The sequence below is a fragment of the Fukomys damarensis genome, unplaced genomic scaffold, assembly GCF_012274545.1.
Source record: "Fukomys damarensis isolate Sample0158 unplaced genomic scaffold, DMR_v1.0_HiC HiC_scaffold_1, whole genome shotgun sequence".
Classification (NCBI taxonomy): domain Eukaryota; kingdom Metazoa; phylum Chordata; class Mammalia; order Rodentia; family Bathyergidae; genus Fukomys; species Fukomys damarensis.
In genome coordinates, this window is record NW_022900913.1 from 32,317,621 (window position 1) to 32,337,970 (window position 20,350).

At 35.4% G+C, this 20,350-nt stretch overlaps 1 protein-coding gene across 1 annotated transcript in view; it reads right to left on the reverse strand.

The window, feature by feature from the left end:
- C6 (complement C6) overlaps positions 1 to 20,350 on the reverse strand; it is a 68,992-nt gene that overhangs the window by 15,255 nt on the left and 33,387 nt on the right. Inside the window, exons 10-13 of the mRNA XM_010633875.1 lie at positions 10,207 to 10,373; positions 8,650 to 8,875; positions 7,582 to 7,753; positions 7,195 to 7,306 (exon numbers count right to left, since the gene is read on the reverse strand). Coding sequence (XP_010632177.1) covers positions 7,195 to 7,306; positions 7,582 to 7,753; positions 8,650 to 8,875; positions 10,207 to 10,373 — 677 coding nt within the window. The remainder of the gene's footprint in view (positions 1 to 7,194; positions 7,307 to 7,581; positions 7,754 to 8,649; positions 8,876 to 10,206; positions 10,374 to 20,350) is intronic.

Here is a 20,350-nt window from a genome sequence, read left to right on the forward strand (position 1 = left end):
AGGTATCCAGGAGATTAAAAACTCTATTGAAAGCATACATAACAGAATAAAAGATTGCAAAGATAGAATCTCAGATATAGAAGATAAGATAGCAGAAAGTGACCATGAAAAGAGAGATCTCTTAAAAACAGTCAGGGAGCATGAGAAATCGATTCAACAACTCCTAGATGATGCAAAGAAGAATAACATAAGACTGATAGGAATCCATGAAGTAGTAGGAGAAAATACAAATGACTTAAAAAAGCTGTTTGCAGAATTAATGACAGAAAACTTCCCAAACAGAGGTGAAGAATTAGACAAACAGATAAGCTAGGCATATAGTACACCAACTAGCCACAATAAAAAAAAATCTACACCTAGACATATAATAATCAAGATCCCAGGAACCCAACAGAAGAACAAAATACTACAAGCAGTAAGAGAAAAGAAACAAATCACATGCAAAGGAAAGCCCATCAGAATCACAGCAGATTTTTCAGCACAAACCCTCAGGTCAAGGAGTGCCTGCAGTGAGGTATTTCAAGTCCTAAAAGAAAACAACCTACAACCAAGACTGATGCATCCTGCAAAACTCTCTTTCAAAATGGATGGAGAAATAAGATACTTCCACGACAAAGAATACTTGAGAAACTTCATGAATACTAAACGAGCACTACTAAGAATTTTAAACAATATCCTAGAAAAAGACAATGAAGATCACAACACTAGGAGGCCCAACAGAGCAAATCAAATAGCCAAGGCTAGAAACTAAAAAGAGAGGACAAAAAAATAAAAAGAGTCAACAAAAGGACAATAACATAACAATAATAAGTCAGTACATATCAATTATAACTATCAATGTCAATGGCCTCAATTCACCAATCAAGAGAAACAGATTGGCAGAATGGATTAAGAAGCAAAATCCAACAGTATGTTGTATACAAGAAACACACCTAGTGCAAAAAGAAGCCCATAGACTGAAAGTGAAAGGATGGAATACAATTCTCCACACGACAGGAGCACAGAAAAAAGCAGGGGTAGCAATCTTATTTGCAGACAAAGCAAATTTCAAACCAAAACTGATTAAGAGAGACAAAGAAGGCCATGACATCCTTGTAAAGGGAACAATCCAAGAGGAAGAAATGACAATCATAAACATATATGCTGCAAACATAAATGCCCCCAACTATATAAAACAATTATTAAGTAACATGAAAAACCAAATAACCACTAATACAATTGTACTGGGGGATCTGAATACCCCACCATCAAAAAGACAGATCATCTAGGCAAAAATCAACAATAAAATACTAGAACTGAACCAAGCTTTTAAACACATGGACTTATTAGACTTCTACAGAGTGTTCCACCCCACAAAATCAGAATATACATTATTTTCAGCTGCACATGGGTCATTCTCTCACACACTAGCTCACAAAACAGATCTAAATAAATGAAAAAGAACTGAAGTTATTCCCTGTATATTATCAGATCACAGTGCAATAAAGCTGGAGATCAATAGCACAAGAAACCTTAGGAACTTCACAAACACATGGAAATTCAACAACACTCTCCTGAACAATCAATGGATCACAGAGGAAATCAAAGAAGAAATTGGACAGTTTTTACAAATAAACAAAAATGCCAATACAGGAATCTATGGGACACAATGAAAGCAGTTCTACGTGGAAAATTCATAGCACTGAATGTCCACATTAGGAAAACAGAGCAAGCTCAAATAAACAACCTAATGATGGCTCTTAGACTCCTAGAAAAACAAGAGCAAGAAAAATCCAAAGCTTGAACCAGAGAGGAAATTATAAAGATTAGAGCAGAAATCAATGCAATGGAAACTAAGAAAATGATACAAAAAATAAATGAATCGAAGAGTTGGTTTTTTGAAAGAATAAATAAAATTGATAAACCCTTAGCAAACCTTATCAAAAAAAAGGAAAGAAAAAGGCTCAGATCCATGCAATCAGGAATGAAAAAGAAGTCACAACAGATCCCACAGAAATCCAGAGGATCATTAATACATACTATGAGAATGTGTACTCTAATAAAATGGAAAACACAGAAGAAATGGACAGATTTCTAGATACTTATGAATTATCGAAGTTGAACGAAGAAGATAAAAACATTTTAAACACCCCAATCACAATCAGTGAAATTGAAAATGTAATTAAAAACTTACCAACAAAGAAAAGCCCAGGTCCTGATGGATTCACTGCTGAATTTTACAAGACATTTAGAGAAGATCTACTGCCATTACTCTTAAGACTTTTCAATGAAATTGAAAGGGAAGCAATACTTCCATATTCATTCCTGGAAGCAGATATTACTTTGATTCCCAAACCTGGGAAAGATGTAACAAAAAAGAGAACTACAGGCCAATCTCCTTAATGATTATAGATTCAAAAATCCTCAATAAGACACTAGCAAACAGAATATAGAGGATCATCAACAAGATCATTTATCCTGACCAAGTGGGATTTATTCCAGGGATGCAAGGATGGTTCAACATACGTAAATCAATTAATGTAATACACTATATTAACAAAGTCAAGGACAACCACATGATCCTCTCTATAGATGCAGAAAAACCATTTGACAAAATTCAACACCCATTCATGATAAAAACTCTGCAAAAAATTGGAATAGATGGTCTATGTCTCAAATTAATAAAGGCTATCTATGAAAAACCAACAGCCAAAATCATATTAAATGGCCAAAACCTGAAAACTTTCACATTAAAATCAGGAACAAGACAAGGATGCCCACTATCACCACTCCTCTTTGATATAGTTCTGGAAACATTAGTTATAGCAATCAGACAAGAGAAAGAAATTAAAGCAATAAAAATAGGAAAGGAAGAAGTTAAACTGTCATTATTTGCTGATGATATGAAACTCTACATTGAAGACCCAAAAAAAAGACCCAAAACTCCACCAAAAGACTTCTAGACTTAATTGACATTTTTGTCAGAGTAGCTGGATACAAGGTCAACACCCAAAAATCAATAGCCTTCTTGTACACAAATAACAGAATCACTGAGAAAGAAATTAGGGAAACAATTCCTTTCGCAACAGCACCCAAAAAAATGAAGTATCTGGTAATCAACCTAACAAAAGAAGCAAAAGACCTCTACACTGAAAACTATAGCACTATGAAAAAAAGAGATCAAGGAGGATTTAAGAAAATGGAAAAATGTCCCCTGCTCTTGGGTAGGAAAAATCAACATAGTGAAAATGGCCATACTACCAAAACTGCTATACAGATTCAATGCAATACCAATTACCATCCCAATACGATACTTCACAGAACTAGAAAGAAGAATCCAAAAATTCATTTGAAACCATAAGAGACCTAGAATAGCAAAAGCCATACTAGGCAAAAGACACATAGCAGTGAGTATAACAATTCCCAATTTGAAACTATACTACAGAGCCACTGTGATAAAAACAGCATGGTACTGGCAAAGAAGCAGACCTGAGGATCATGGAACAGATTGGAAGACACAAAACAACTCCAGATGCACTCAGCTACCTCATCTTTGTCAAAGGAGCTGCCAGTCCCCACTGGAGGAAAGATAGCCTCTTTAATAAATGGTGTTGGAAAAACTGGATCTCAACCTGCAAAAGATTAAAAGTAGACCCTTATCTGTCACCATGCACTAAATTAAAATCCAAGTGGATTAAAGATCTAAACATAAAAACAAAAACACTAAAACTTGCTGGAAGATCAGTTAGGCAGAACTCTTGAAGACATTGGCATAGGAAAAGACTTTATGAACAAATTCTCAGTAGCACTGGAACTAGCAGAAAGAATCAACAACTGGGATTTCATCTTATTAAAAAGCTTCTGCACTGCAAAAGAAACCATCAACAGAACTAAGAGACAACCTACAATGTGGGAAAAACTTTTTTCCAGCTGCTTCTCAGACAAAGGACTATTATCTAAAATATATAAAGAACTCTAAACAACCAGCTGCCCCAAATATAAAGACCCAATTCTAAAGTGGGCATCTGAAATGAACAGACATTTCTCAGACAAAGAAGTAAAAGCAGCATTTAAATATATGAAAAAGTGTTCCACATCACTGGTCATTCAAGAGATGCAGATGAAAACAACACTGAGATTTCACCTCACCCCACAAAGAGTGGCTGCTATGAAGAAATCAAAGAATAACACATTTTGGCAGGGTTGTGGGGAGAAAGGAACCCATCTCCATTGTTGGTGGGAGTGCATTCTGGTGAAACCACTATGGAAATCAATATGGAGATACCTCAAAGAACTAGGATTAGCGGTTCCATTGACTGAGCCATCCCTCTGTTGGGTATCTTTCCAAAAGAAGTGAAAGAATCATACCACAGTGATATATGCACACACATGTTTATAGTGGTACAGTTTGTAATAGCTAAAACTTGGAAACAGCCCATCTGTCCATAAATTGGAAACTGGATAAAGGAGATGTGGTTTTTCTATGAAATGGAATACTACTCAGCCATAAAGAATGAGAAAGTAGATTCATTCATAGTTAAATGGGTACATTTTGAGGATATACTTCTAAGTAAAATAAATAAGGCACACATATGCAAATACTGAATAGTATCTCTGGTGTGAAAAACTAAAAGAGTACTCAAGATCCTAATGGGACAATTAGCAAATAGGAAAAAAAGGACCAAAGGTGTAGGGACAGTGAGAAGGACAGGGAAGGGGGAATAAGGGAAAAGGAAAAAAAATATGAGAAAATGTAAACATGGAATTAAAGTGTTTGAAGGGGGAGGGGAGGGTGAAAGGAGGGTATGGACAAGGGGAAAAAATGAGAATCAAGACCTGGCATTTAAAGGTACAAGATCCCAGTAATGAATGTAACTGTACTGTATACCCAGAATGTACCAATAAATTAAATTTAAAAAATTATCACAGCAAAAGTCACATTTCCATGTATCCCTCATAATGTCTCCTCTTGCTTTGAGCACACTTGCTCCATTATTCCTGTCATTTTCTTGAGCAGTTCTGAAGTCCCCTTTTGTGAAAGTCTTTAGGAGGTGTGATCAAATGCAAGGTTAATGCTGCCAAGTGCCACCCAAAGCCAAGGTAGCTCATAGAGATATTATGTGTTCTCCACCATATTCACTGGATCTAGTGCCGTACGCCTGCTGGCTCTTTCTTAAAGTCAATGATGATGAAAAGTAAATATTTTGAATGGATTAAGGACATTGAGACAGCCACAACAGCATGAGAAAAGATACTCATAGAAGAGGACTTCCAGAACTACTTCCGAAAACGCAAGCGTGATGGGACTTGCCCGTTCAAAGAGAGAGGGAATATTTTGAGGGAGATCCGTAGCAATGCATCTTTTACTGCATATGTCTCACAAATATTTACACAGGCCTTGATAACTGCAACTTTTCAAAACGCCGTATGGTGGACTAATAATGTATTTCTCTCTTCTGATACACACAGGCTTCGTGAATGGTTGATGGCCATGATCTTCATACAGAGTCAGTTCTTCCCACCCTTCTCTCTTTTCGACTTCTGTGCACTCACTTGCCCTTCTACCATGTTATGAGACAGCATCAAGGCCCTCGTCATGGACCAGTTTTATGCTCTCGGGGTTCTCAGACTTCGGAACTGTGAGCTAAACACATCTCTGTTCTTTGTAAATTACCCAGTGTCTTAAAGAACAGTATTTTGTTTTAGCAGCAAAAAATTAGATGAGATACATATAATCGAATTTTATAAATAAGTCATAAGATTAAGGAATCACTGTTTAACACTTTGTGTGTTTTTAAAATTAGAATATTAATACTTTGAATAGTTCTTGCAAGTAGTTGGCATAAATAGATGAGAAGGTACTTAGTTTTATATCTGACAAAATGTAATTTTGAGGATAATATCATAAAGCAAGGACTAGCAAACTTTTGTTATAAAGGGCCTGGACAGTTACAGGCCATAAGGTGTCTGTTGCTATAATTTACCTCTGCATTACTGAGTGACAGTAGTCACAGAAAATATGCTGCACTGCAGCAACACTTTTTTTAAATTGCAGAAGACCCCATTTGACATTTAGGTTATAGTCTGCAGAAGCCGGTTCTAAAGGATTACTTTCCAATGTGTGACTCCTGATCTAGCAGCATCAGTAGTATGTGGGAACTTGTTAAAAATGGACATTTCTGAGCCTTACCCAAGACCTACTGAATTAGAGACTAAAACTCAGTGATCTGTGCTTTAACAAAATCACTAGTGGTTTGATGAGTTTGAGAACTTCTGTTTTAGAGTAGACGAATTGAAATGATTACTCCCCTCCAGGACACTTCCTCCTCTTAAAACTTTTAAGCATGGCACATAACTTGTAATTTTTATAGCATCACACAGGCAGAAGACAGATGAATAGGAAAGATACCTTAACCCAGACTGTGGTTCATGGATATTTATGAGCTGGCATTGGAGAACTGAGTGCTTTTGATCTTTGATCATGACTATGATACAGTTGGAAAAATATTAATTTAAAGGTTTTGCTAGATTTAGGAAATGTAAAATTAATAGAGAACATGTCTTCTGTGATCGATTGTAAGTATTTTGTACCTCCTGAAAGATTTACATCTAAAGCCACAGGCATGTTTGACAATAAGTACTGCATTTTTATAAAAAGTATAGAAATATATTATGTTTTAATGAAAAAATATTAAATTAAAAAGTACATTGCAGTTGTATTGCCTACTTAAGAGTTCTATAAATTTGTAATCTAATAAGATAATACAGACTCAACATCTCCTGTGCTTTTAGCCAAATGTAGTTTATTTCTTTGAATGCATGCCTTAGATAAGGACATTGATTTGCACAGACTCAGAAATTAAGATCATTGTTAAACCTAGATCATAGTTTCAGATACTTACAAGCCATCCAGACATATTATGCTGAAATTCCAATCTCTATTCACACGAATATGTCACTGTTATATGAATTAAGTGTTCCCCATACCATTAATCACCTGCTTCTGCCCGGTGACCTAACAACCAGGTATAATGACTTTTCCAGAAAAGTCAAGATTAAAGCAAGGCAAAGTATTCCTAAATATTACCTTGTACTTCTTAAGTTAATAAGAGGTAATTAATATAGGAAAACAATAACTCTAATTAGAAAACAAATCAATATTTTTCAAGTTCATGTTTTGAACTCGAAACCAAAAGTGAAGGTCAGGATGCTTACCCAGATGAATCCATCTTCTGGCAGAACAGGTGGAGAACACCCTGAATCTGCTTCTGTCTCAGGAAGGTCTACCTCTCTCATCTCTTCATCATCACTGACACATGGCTGATTACTAAAAGGGAGAAATAAATGTGTGTATATACTAGTACATAATCATATGCACAATCTGTATGCATATACATGTATATATGTTATATATACATTAGGTAGGGAGAAAACATTAATTTCACTGATAAAGATAAAAGCAGACTCACTACCTCACTAAACTACTATGTTGGTATAGGTAAAATTTTAATTATGTTTTTGCTTGGCAAACTGATAATAATGTGTTTCGACTGTCTATGTAAGTGGGGAACGGACTCAGACTTTTTTCTTCCCTGACCTTACCTATTTTCCATTATTGAAAAGGTACAGTCTTCCTCTTGCTGTTCCTCCCCCTCGCAGTACCTCCCTCCTTGTTGGGGGGCAGGGTTATTGCACAGTCGGGTTCTTGATCTCTTATAAGCAGCATTGCACACGCTCCAGGAAGACCAGCAGCCCCAGTTCCCATCCACGGAATCTGGAAGAAAGAAAGAATCTCTGCCACTGTGGAGCATGTGAGACATTTGGACTTTGAAGTCAGGCCAACCTAGTTTCCTCGCTTCTTAGTTGTGACCTGTTTTATAGAATATTATAAAGTTAGAGTGAGGAATAAATCATACTACTTGTGAGAGGGGTTTGAACATTGCCTGATTTATTTTTCTGTTCCCAAAGGCCTGCATAAAATGGTAATAATTATGAATCATTTTCATTATTAGAAATATGTACGTATGTGTGTACATCTATACACACATGTGTGCACAGGTGTAAGTATGAATGTCTTTTGACTAGAATAGATATCAATTTATTTTTAAAGGTAGTAGAATACATTCTCATGTCATGTCTCATCCTCTTTTAAGGAGAATTTGAAGTAACTATGAATGCTACTTAGTCCTATACAAAAACTATTGTTGCTTAATTGATCTATTACAAAACCACCCTCCTTTTACATTATAGTACATAAGAGATTTATAATGACAGTATCATGTATTTTATACTATGCTTTAATTTATTTCAGCTGATAATGTCACAGGCACTGTGCTATCTTAGTTATTTTTACATACTATAAAACATATAAATAAATGCATATGTAATGTAATCCTCAAGTATATCAAATATATAGCTGTATTGCTTTAATTATCTGGGTGAATGACTGTGGCATAATGAGGTTAGACAGCTTTCCCAGCATCCCATAACTGGTACGTTGTAGCTCAGAATAACATCAATATTTTTCAGCTTGAGAGTCTGTTCTTTGGAAGGCCTATTCATGAATTTGTCCAGGGTAGAGGTTGTTAATAAATTTTGTTTCAATTGAACCACCTAGAAAGCCTTTTGGAGGGGAAGAAAGCTTATCTGAGAAAGGTTACCTGTACTTACTAGATTTATAATCGGGAGACCGTCTCTCGCAGTTCTCGCCGTAGGTCCCACTCTGGCACACACACAGACATTCGGTGCCGGAGAGGGTGGGACGGCCATTGTTTGGGCACGGAGCACACTGGCAAGGGTCAAACTTGGCTGTGTATTCTTGAAAAGCTTTCCTGAGATTGTTCCGTTTTGTCACCGCACAGGGGATGTTTTTGACCAAGTTAGTGATGGGAGCAAGCTAAGAGCAGACAATAAAAAGGAGGTCAAGTCATATCCCCTTTGGCAATATGCGACCCTCAGTGCTGCACTGCCTCAATTTTGTGGAATGAGAGGTGAGGACCAGAAGAGCTCATACTGCAAGGTATTGCACAATGTAGAGGAGCCAGGAGGGAAAATCTCTCTACCAAAAAGGAGTGCACTCTAACTGGAACTCACCTTCTCTTCAGCCCTACTGTGACAGAAGCCAAATGGGAGGGACTGCTTAAATTGACTAGCATCAAGTATTTATTAGGCATCAAATGCATGCCACACAGTTTGAAGATAGGTGACAAGAGTCAGGCAAATCATTAATGCTCTGTTGGAATGTCATTAAGTTTGATTCAAGCAAAAAAACTCAGAGGATAAAGGAATGCTTTCCTTGTTCTTTATTTTTCGATGGATAACATTGGTTTTTGGTGGAGCTAGTTTAAAAGAAAGTAAAATGGGGCAAAATGGATCAATGAACTTGCCAGTAGGATGAATTATGTAATAAACAATAGAGATAAGAAAAACAAAAAAAATCAGTACTGATTTTATTAACATTATAAAGTAGCATAGAAATGACTAGTATAGCATATGATTTAAAAGGCTGTTATGGGCAGTTGGATCTCATTATTCTACCATAACCTGTGTAGATAACTCAATATATTTTCATACTGGATGTAAACGATTCTATTTTGTAATGATTGAGCTCTCTTTATCTTCACTTAAATTAAATAAACATAATAACTTTTTGGAGGCCTTTTAAAATGTAATTATGTTCTATGCAAAACTAATTCTAAATGGCATATGATTGATATGTGGGCAAATTATTACACAAATAACAAAATCATCTTTTTATATAATTAAAATAAATACAAAACCGGCAAACTGAATCAATGGTGACAGAAAAAGAAAATCAAGTGGATCTAAACTTCCATTTATTTTATAATGCTATAAACAAAGCTTTAGGAGTGCTCACCAAATGAAGGCTGGCAAGAAAAACACAGGAACTAAATCTGTTGTATCCACAGGGAGATGCAGAATACTACTCCAGGCAAATATGAGCAGTTTTATTCACTAAATTCCCTTTTCTGGTATTTTATACATGCTATGAATTCTACATACTCCCAGAATGCTTGTTTGAATAGTAAAGGCAGTCAATGATATACAATTTAACATTTTAAAAATAGGTGTATTGTGCAAGCATATTAAAAAGCAATATTTCTTTTGTCACCAGAGAAGAAAATTGTAAAGAAAATGTATAATGTGTAATTTTGGCTTCTAGAGAACTACTTCAGTTCTCTTATCCTTGATGCTTTTTAATCTTACCTCAAAGTCAATCACAGCAGGATTTTCCTTCACTGATTCTAACCACTCAAAAAGAACTTTCTCATCTGAAACAGAGTTTCCTTTCTCCCATGCCAAAGATGCTGCATAACTGCTCTTCCCACCTCGTACAAGGGATATAGATTTCTCTGCTTTCTGCAAAAATGAACCTGAAAAGTATTTCAAGAAAATTGCCCATTTATTTTATTGAAAATTCATATTTTGAAGAAAACCTCATATGTTCAGGACAGGGAAGTAGATTGCACAGATATGTATCTCCCATAAATAAACTAAATGAAAAAGCAAGAAAATATTCCTCATCATCTCAGGGAGTTTAATAACAGAAATTATAACAGTAATAGCACTACTATTTATGAAGCCTAAGGTATATGCTAGCAATCTACACACATTTTTTAATATAATTCTCACAGCAACTCTAAGAAGTAGATATATGTTCAAATGTAGATGAAGCTGAAATTAATTTGTCCTAAAATACATGGCTGATAATATATAGCACTGCTTGCAAATTCTACCTAGTCAACTACTTTGCTCTTTTTTTTTTTTTTTTTTTTTTTTTTGGTACCAGGGATCAAACTTGGGACCTTGCACTTGCCAGGCAGGCAGCGGCACCACTGAGCTAAATCCCAGGCCCACTCTTTACTATTTGATGCCAACCTACCAGATTTTGATATAAATTAACCTAAGTCCTTGGACCCCCAGAAAAACATAAACTATGTTGCATCTGATATCCAGTCAACTGACAGCCATTCCAGAAATTTCCACTTGTAGATAAAAATGATAGAATGCTTTTAGAATTAAAGAAGGGGAAAAGCATTTTAACACATTTTGGAAGACAGTGAAGCAGTAAGTAGCAATAAATCAACCTTTCCAAAATTAAAAATGCAGTTACTAGAAAATAATAACTTGGAGCAGAAGGAGGGCAGTGGATCCCTGGGTCCCAGGTGAGATCTGAAGGGAGTATTGGAGCCCACAGAGAAAGTTAAGAGACAGGTCTCAACACAGAAAAAGAAGTAGGCAAACTGCACTTTCTCCCTGTCTCTGGCTCGTGTTGTGAGAGAGGAGTATCAAATCTACATAGACACAGTGACGGCAGGTGACTCCAGAAGTCTCCAGGGAGAAAAACACCAGTGGAACAGAGCAGTATATGCTGTGCACTAAAACAGCCAGTGATTGACTCCAGTCCAAGTGACTGCCATATCCCCTGGAGAGGCTGCTCTGCTGGACATCATTTTAGGGAGGGGCCAGCTGAACCTGAGGCTCAGAGAAGCCAGGGATTGGCTTCATCTCAGGGCTCCCAGTGTTGAAATCTCACAGCGACCAGGTGAAGGACAACCACAGGAGACCTCCAGGGTCAGGAAGCTATGGTCAGGCCAACAAGAAACACCCAGAGTGTTGTAGGCTGAATGGCTCCAACCCCAATCCAATGATCAGAGGACAGGATCAGCCAGAATTTCTTGGATTCGAAAGTACTAGAATCAGTGTCCCACCCTAATCGTACTGCAGGCTGCTGGAATTATCCAGCACATATCTAGGCTCTGACTGCCTCCTTTGTCTACTAGCAATAGCGCATTGTGCCCTGAATCCTATTCTACCACAGAACTGTAGGCACCAGAGGAAAAGTACAGGCTAGAAATCACAGAGAAATTTCTTTTTTTTATTTGATTTTGGGTTTTTTGTTTGTTCTTTTTAAATTTTTTTTCTTTTTAATGAGTGTAAACGTTGTTTTAGTTTTTGTTTTTTCCTTCTTTCCCTCTATCTTCTTCACCAGTTACCTGAGGCTTGGGTAATATTCCTTGTCCTTCAGCCTTGCTTCTAATCTTTTTCTCTTTTTAATTTGCATATTTTCCTCCTTATCCCATTTAAATTTTCTCCCCTTAGGGTAAAATCACTCTATTTAGTAGATATTTACTCTATATAATTTCATGATTTGTCTTAGATTTTGTTATATAACTAAAAATCTTGTACTTATGGTTAAAGATGGCAAATCATTACTTAACACAGCTTTTCATTTTCTAGTTTGTGCTTGTGGTTATTGTTTTTACTGATTGCACTATTTTAGCCAAGGTAGCATAGTTGTTGTGACCAATAGATCTTCCTTGTATGCTGATATCTAGATTGTCTGGGGATCATAAACATTATAATCTAGTACTAAAGAACTGGATTCTAGGCCAAACAGGTAGCAACTTCTCATCCCTACTAAATTGAATAGGCAGGATCTTGGGACAGACTACAAAGCCAAAAGCCAGCTACATGAAGAAGCCATCTCTGAAAAGTAGTCATTTTCTTTTTTCCCAAAAGCATGGAAAAAGAACTTGAGATACAGAGAAAGGAGGCATATAGAACTCCAAATAGGCATGATCGGAGAAAATTATCTGTATCAAAGCACATAAGAGTCCAGATTCCAGAATTTCAACAAAGAGAAGAATATTAAAAATAGTTAGAGAAAAGAAACAAATCACTTAAAAAGAAAAACCCATCATAATAGCAGCAGAATTCTCAACACAAATCTTTAAATTAAAGAGAGTTTGGAATAAAGTCTTTCAGGCCCCAAAAGAAAAGAACCTCCAGCCCAGACTGTTGTACCCCATAAAACTATCTTTAATAATTGATTGAGAAATAAGATACTTCCATGATAGAGTACACTTGAAGAAATTCAGGACAAGGATATAAGCACTCCAAAAACTTCTGAAGGGCAGTCTACAAAAAGACAAAGAAGACAATTCCATCAATCCTAATATAATGAATTTACCAGGCAAGGCAAGCAATTAAACAGAGAGGAAAGAAAGGGAAAAAAAACCCAGGAAAATTATATGACAAGGATAAGTCAATGTGTGTGTGTACACTTGAAGAAATTCAGGACAAGGATATAAGCACTCCAAAAACTTCTGAAGGGCAGTCTACAAAAAGACAAAGAAGACAATTCCATCAATCCTAATATAATGAATTTACCAGGCAAGGCAAGCAATTAAACAGAGAGGAAAGAAAGGGAAAAAAAACCCAGGAAAATTATATGACAAGGATAAGTCAATGTGTGTGTGTAAGTGTATAAAGAAATAACATCCAACAGTATGGTGCATGCAAGAAAGACATTTAACACAAAAAATTTATAGAATGAAAGTCAAAGGACAGAGAATAATATTCCATGTGAATATTATTCAGAAAAAAGTGGAGGTAGTTATTCTACCAGCAAAGTGGATTTTAAGCCAAAAGTGATCAGAAGGTCATTACATACTTGTGAAGGGAACAATCCAAAAGGAATAGGTAACAATCCTAAATATGTATGCACAAAATACTGGTGTACTTAACTATATAAAATAAACACTAATGAATATGAAAAATCAGATGAGCATTAATATAATTATAATAGGGGAACTGTATAGCCCATTTCCCCATCAATTTTGGAAAAATGTTATATTATTCATTGTTACTTTATAGAAACATTGCTATTTGTGTACACTAACCTATTCTACAACTTCACTGAACTCATTTACTAGGTTTGCTTTTCACCTATTAGTTTGAACAGTTGGAGTGTTTTGGACTTTCTATATACAAAATTATATTTTTTTCTACACAGTGACAATTGAACTTCCTTTCTGATTTAGTCACCTTGCATTTATTTTTCTTGACAAAATGATCCAGCTAGGATTGCCAGTATTAGGTTGAATAGAAGTGGTGAGAGTGGACATTCTTGTCTTGTTCTCTACCTTAGAGGAAAAGCTTTCAACTGTTATTACTGATGTTAGGTGTTAGTTTCTTATTTCTCAATCAATTTTGAAAGATGGTTTTACAGGATACATCAATCAGGGTTGGAGGTTTTTTTCTTTTATGGTTTGAAATAATTCACGTCAGGTTCTCCTTGACTTAAAGGTTTGTGTTGAGAAGTCTAGTGTGATTCTGATGGCCTTTCCTTTACAAGTGATTTGTTGCTTTTCTTTAACAGCTTTTAATATTTTGTTCTTGTGTTGGATTTCTGGAATCCATATTATTATATACCTAGGTGTTGATTTTTTTTTTTTTGTACTGGGGATCAAACTCAGGATTGTGTGATTGCGAGGAAGGTGGCAGATCCACTGAACTAAATCCCTGGCCCCTAGATTTTTTTTTTATCATGGTTAATTGCAGTTCTACCGGCCTCACATATCTGTATGTCAAATTATTTCCCCCTGTTTGGGAAGTTTTCTGTGATTATTTCAGTGAAGGGTTTACTATATCTTTGCATTATTTCCTACTTTTTTATGGACTCCAATCATTCTTAAGTTGTTCTTTGCACGATCTAGCAGCTGTTGGATTGATTTCTCACAGTCTCTTGCTATTTTTAAGAAATCTTCCCTTTCATGTTTGCTAATCTCAAGTCTGTCTTCTATATCTGATATTCTGTTCTCACTTTTGCTTATTCTACTACAGATACTTTTAATGGAATTTTAAAATTTTGATCTCCTGGATATGTGTTTGAATCTGTTTTCTGAATTCAATTTCTTTCCTGTGTTGAGCCTTCATGGTTTTCAGCATTTTCTTAAGGTCTCTATTTTTAAAAAAATCTGTATCTACTCTAGAGTCACTAATCATTTCTTTCATTATGGTCACTGACTCTGTTGTTTGAGAAATTATTTCTGATTTGATTGTTTTCCAGAGCCTCTTTCATCTGCTTTGTGAATTCCAACGTTACCACTTCAGGGAGTCCAGGTGGATAAGTTTTGCATTGTTCTACCTCATTGCCCTCTGGGGTTGCCTTTGGTGAGCTGGAAGTTTAGGCTTGTATTTTGTTTAAGTGTCTTCACATTTCTAATTTGCTGTTGTTGTTGTTGTCCGTTTAATTCCTGGGTTGATTCTTGTAGATTGGTTATGGTGAATATCTTTATTGGTAGTATTTAGAACCCTTAGGAAAGGACTACTTCTCAGAGGTATCCTTTAGGTGTAGCTGACTTTTGGGTTTTGAGTCTGTTGCAAGATCCTACCTCTTCAATTTATTGGGCATGAGAAGTTGCTGCTTACTTGGCCTAGACTCTAATTCATTAGCACTGCATTATAATATTTTTAATAACCTGTAGGAAATCTCAGTCTTGGCATACCAGGAAGCACACCTGACTAGAACAATTATGGCTAAAGTGATTACATGATTTCTAGTCTGGGCGCAGGTAGGAGATATTGCCGATCACCTCCTTGTTAGGGACTCCTTCTTCACTCTCCTTGTGGGATTCAATTCTCACTTCACATCCTTCCTAGGTCCTAGGGACCCACTTCCTCCTCCTTCTCTTCCTCACATGGCTGGTTTTACTGGCATGCAGAATGAAAGAGGGGGTCAGGTGGGCTTCTAATTAGGTTTCAAAAAAGACCTGGGATGCCAGGAAATGACAGCACATGAAACTATGAGAATGAAGCCAAAGGTGCAGTGGAGACAATAGGAAACCAGAGATTTCAGGGACATAGAATGCCTCCCAAGGAAAACCGCTGCCTGTGAGTGTTGCTAGCCCAAGATAGAGGCCATGTGGTCTATGACTGACGACTCTTTTAGGATGAGACTGTCCAAGCCCTTTGGAATTCATATTGTACTACTGTATGTCTTGGATACCTGATATGGAGCTACTTGACTTAATGATTGCTCTGTTGGATTTCAGGGTCTTATGTTGGTCACATTCTTTTATATTCCCTTATTTCTCACTTTTGGAATGAAACTGATTATCCTGTGCCACTGTTCCTTGGAGTTAGGAGCTTGATTTTTATTTTAATAGAGGTTCACAGCTAAGAGCTTACCTTGAGTCTCAGAAGAGACTTTGATATATACTTTTGAGCAATGCTGGAACTATTGAAATTTGGAGGAAAGTGTACTGAGTGTCCATTTGTGGTTATACAGAGTGGTTGAACTGTGTCCAGAGTAATCATGAACTTGCTATTGTATTTGCAGATTAAATATGATTTAAGGAAATATGTTCCAGTGTCCATCTGACAAGCAGTTGGGATGTGATAGGTTGGAGTGTCAAACTGATTGGCTTTTGGGGCCATCCAGGGAATTGCTAGAGCACACACTTCTGGGTGTGGCTGAGTGGGTCATGGAAGTATGATCTTTAATACTATCTATCATTCCTAACCCCTTTTTCTCTGGCATTGTTTTCCTTAATATTTTTCCTGAATGCCACAAAATAAGCAGTTTTGCACCACCGTTCCTTCTGCCATGACTTTCCTGCCTTGGAGCCAGCTAACCCTGTACTAATAACCCTTGAAATTATAAATCAGATTAAACCTTTCTTCAAATTACGGGTGTTGGGTATTGTGTCCCAGTAATAGGAAAGCTCATGAAGGCATAGATTTTTCCAGTTTCCAAATGAATTTAACCATTTCATGGTCCTCCCAGCAGTTTGAGTGGTTCCCCACTCTGGCAACATTTGTCACCTTAAAATTTCATTATTTGTACTAGGCAGTATCTTAAGTCTTACTTTTGTTTCCTTAATTTTTTGAGTATGTCCTGTTAATCAAAATGCAATATGTTTAACATGTCACAACTAGAAGTAATCTCTATAAAGGACATTTTACTTTTTTTTTCTTTTTTTGGTTTTTTGAGACAGGGTCTCACTATGTAGTTGAGACTGCCCTGGAATTCACTGTGTAGTCCAGGTTGGTCTCGAACTCACAGTGATCCTCCTGCCTCAGCCTCATGAGTGCTGGGATTGCAGGCATGTGCCACCACTCCCAGCAACATTTTACTTTCTTACTAAATTTTTACTGTTTTCCTACATAATCTAGTAGAGTGTTGTGCTCAATACAAAAATCTGTGAATTTCTTCTTAAGGTATTTTTTGGGGGAATGGGAGAATGCATACCAGGTTAGTTTATTGAAAAATAAAATCACAGTTCTTCTTATAATTTAAAAACTCAGAAACATTCTCTTTAACTCTGTTACTGTCAGAGTTTTTAAATCTAAAGATGAGACTCCATTTTCACACTTAACATATTAAGTGGGTTCATAAAAATATTTAGTAGGATTAAGTCCAAATATTTTAATAAGGCATAAAAATCTTGTTTAATATAGGCCAAACCACTTTCCTAGTTTTATTGGACAAGTTTATATTCAAGGCAAATTGAAATACTCACCTGTTCACTTAAGCAGTCTCAAAGGGTTGTTATGAAAATGAAAAGTTCACACACATTATACATAATAGTTTTGAGAATATTTTAAATACTTAATAAATGTTGATTGCTCATTCTATCATTCATGTGTTTATTGACATACATCAATTAAATAGTTATAATATACTCAGCATGCTAATAAATATGGAAGATATAAGAACTATGTCATTGTCCAAAATTGCTTACAACTGTGGAGAAAGTAAAAAGCAAATATAATTCAGTGTGAGGGTGCTATGATATTATGACTACAGGTTGCACTGAGAACAAATAGAAGGGCACCTAACTTTATTTATAAATAATAATAAAGGTGGTAATCCAGGGTTTTTGGATCCTTTGATAAAAATTATAATTTCAAGATTGATTTTGTTGCTTGAAAATAAGTGTTCCATCTTTGGAATATTAAATATGTAAGCAATTCAGAAAAATACAATCCTGATTTCCCTGATTATTCTATATATTAAATAAGTTTTCATTAACTTCTCTTTGTCCAGTGTTTCTTTATTCCTGAGTTCTACATCTATTGGGTTAATATCTTTAGATTAATTCTTGCATAAGTTTTAAAACTATATACTTACCACTCCTCTCCATAATTCATGGCTTTTTAAATGTACAACTGCAGGTTAGAGAAGTCTGAGAGATAGTCAAACTTTGTCTTTTGAGCTCTTAAGTATACTTTGGTAAATCAGGCAAAAATAATAGATTTGAAGGCAATGTCAAGACCCAGGCTCTTGAGATAGAAAAATAATTTTTGAGTTTTTAATGCTTAAATTTAAATATCAAGAGCCAAACCTGCTAAGACTCAGAACATGGAATTTATAGTATCAATCAAAGAATGATAAAAATTGTGTAATGACATAAAAACCCTTTTCCTTCTAAAAGAAGAAAAGATTTTTTGAGCAATGGGAAGAATGAACACTATTTGAAATGTGGTAACAAAAATTTAGACTTGGTGAATTCCTCAGTGCAAATAGAGGATTCTGCTACATTGAACAAAGCCTTGGGAAGGATGACGTACAAAAGAAGTTTGATAGAAGCCCATATACACTTGTACTTAAGTCTTATCTAGAAGCAGAATGTGAATGTCTAGCATTTTGGAGAAAAATTTATATCCAATGTAGTACACAAGAAAGTGCTTTTTTGGGTGATGCATAAAGAAAACAGTTAGTAGTTTCCTAATCAGGTAGAAGTGCGTAAGTCTTGAGAGAGGATTATAGATACTGTATAGGCACAAAAGGGCATGCTGTTGGTGATATGAGAAAAGTTCAAAGGTGTACACCTAGTAATCAAAGGCCAAGGCAGGAGTACCAACACTGCTAGTAGATGCCAGAACATAATGAGAACAAGAGCACACAGATGATATATTAGGTGAGACCAGCAAAGGCAAAGGGGGACATGCTAACCAAGGTTCACTTCTTCCTTTTATGCTTGGGTGGACCTGGCCCTTCTTGTAACATGTATGTATAAATGAACACATATGCACGTACATGTACTCATGCACATTTCATGCACAGAAGATTATGGAAAGCAGCAAAGGAAAAAGGTGAGATCTTACCTTTAACTGAAAATTGAAAACTGAAACATTACATTAAAAATTTTATACTTCTTTTCCCATTTAGAACAAATGAGGACTTGGGAGATATATGTAGTTTGATTTTAGAAAAAAATTCTCTATGAATATGGGAATTATTCCAAATTTTCTTCATTAATCTCTTTGATACATAGATTTTACAGTTGAGTGTTTTTTTTCAGTAAGTAAGGATTTGCTCATGCTTTAAAAATGTCTCCCTGTTACTTTGCCTCCCACATGAAGTCTTTTTCCTCTTTCAGGAATTTGTGTACATTTATCTATTTTCCTGTTATATGAAATTTTGTTATGGAGAAGTCTGAGGCCAGCCAAATTTTGTTGCTTTTGTTTTGTAATAGACTTTTTTTTTTCAACCAAGATACTTGTAGAATTAATTTAAAAGAAAAATTTTGGTCTTAGTAATTGAACTAGAATTTATATAGAAGTTGCATACTTGAATATTTATAGTACATATATCAAGAAAAGCTTCTTCATTTATTTTAAGGACATGTTCTTATATAGTGAGTTTTAAAGTAAAGTTTTTGTTTCATTCATTGGGATCTATAATTCTTATGTTTTAAATTGTTTTTGCCGCTCTCCTTTTTTAATAAGATTTACATTTTTTCTGTACTTATTGTGATTTCTTTAGATCTTTCTTACATGTAATTAAGTTTATTAATTTTATTTTTCAGAAAATATATTTTATTCTTGAAGTGTCTAATTTATTTATAATTACAATACTGATGTTTCTCAGGGTTTGTTTTTAATACCGAAGCTTTGAAATATTCCTTTCATTTGATCTTTTTATCTTTGTACTTTTGATTCATTCAATTCAAAGCATTATTAAACTATTCTACTGCATGATAAACTATTATTAAATCTGTATCCATTTTTATTTATAATGCTAAGTTATTTGTCTGGAATACTATATTCTTTCTTTTTTCTCTTTCTTTCTTTCTTTTTTTCTCTTTCTTTTTTCTGTTAACATGAAAGTGCTTGGAAAGCCAGTTCTTCTCATTTTGCTTATGCTTAATGCTGACATTTATATAAAGGCAACTATATGCTCTGGTACTATATTTAAAATTAGCTATTTATCAGGGTAAGTAGTACACATTTTTAAATTTTAATGTTATATAAGTAGATAGCAAATAAAATATTAAAACACTGCTCACTTCTATAAAAAATGTCATAACAAACTAATTAGAGCATAATACTGGCTCATGTACTATGTATCATGATCTTAGAAGAATGGCCAAAATGTTACTCAGGGTATGTCATGAATTAGAAAATTATTCTTGCAAAGAAACAAGTAGGGCCTGGGATTTAGCTCAGTGGTGCCGCCACCCGCCTCACAAGCACAAGTACCTCCTTCGATCCCTGGTACCATTAAAATAAAAAAAATAAAAGAAGAAGAAGGAGGAGGAGGAGGAGGAGGAGGGGG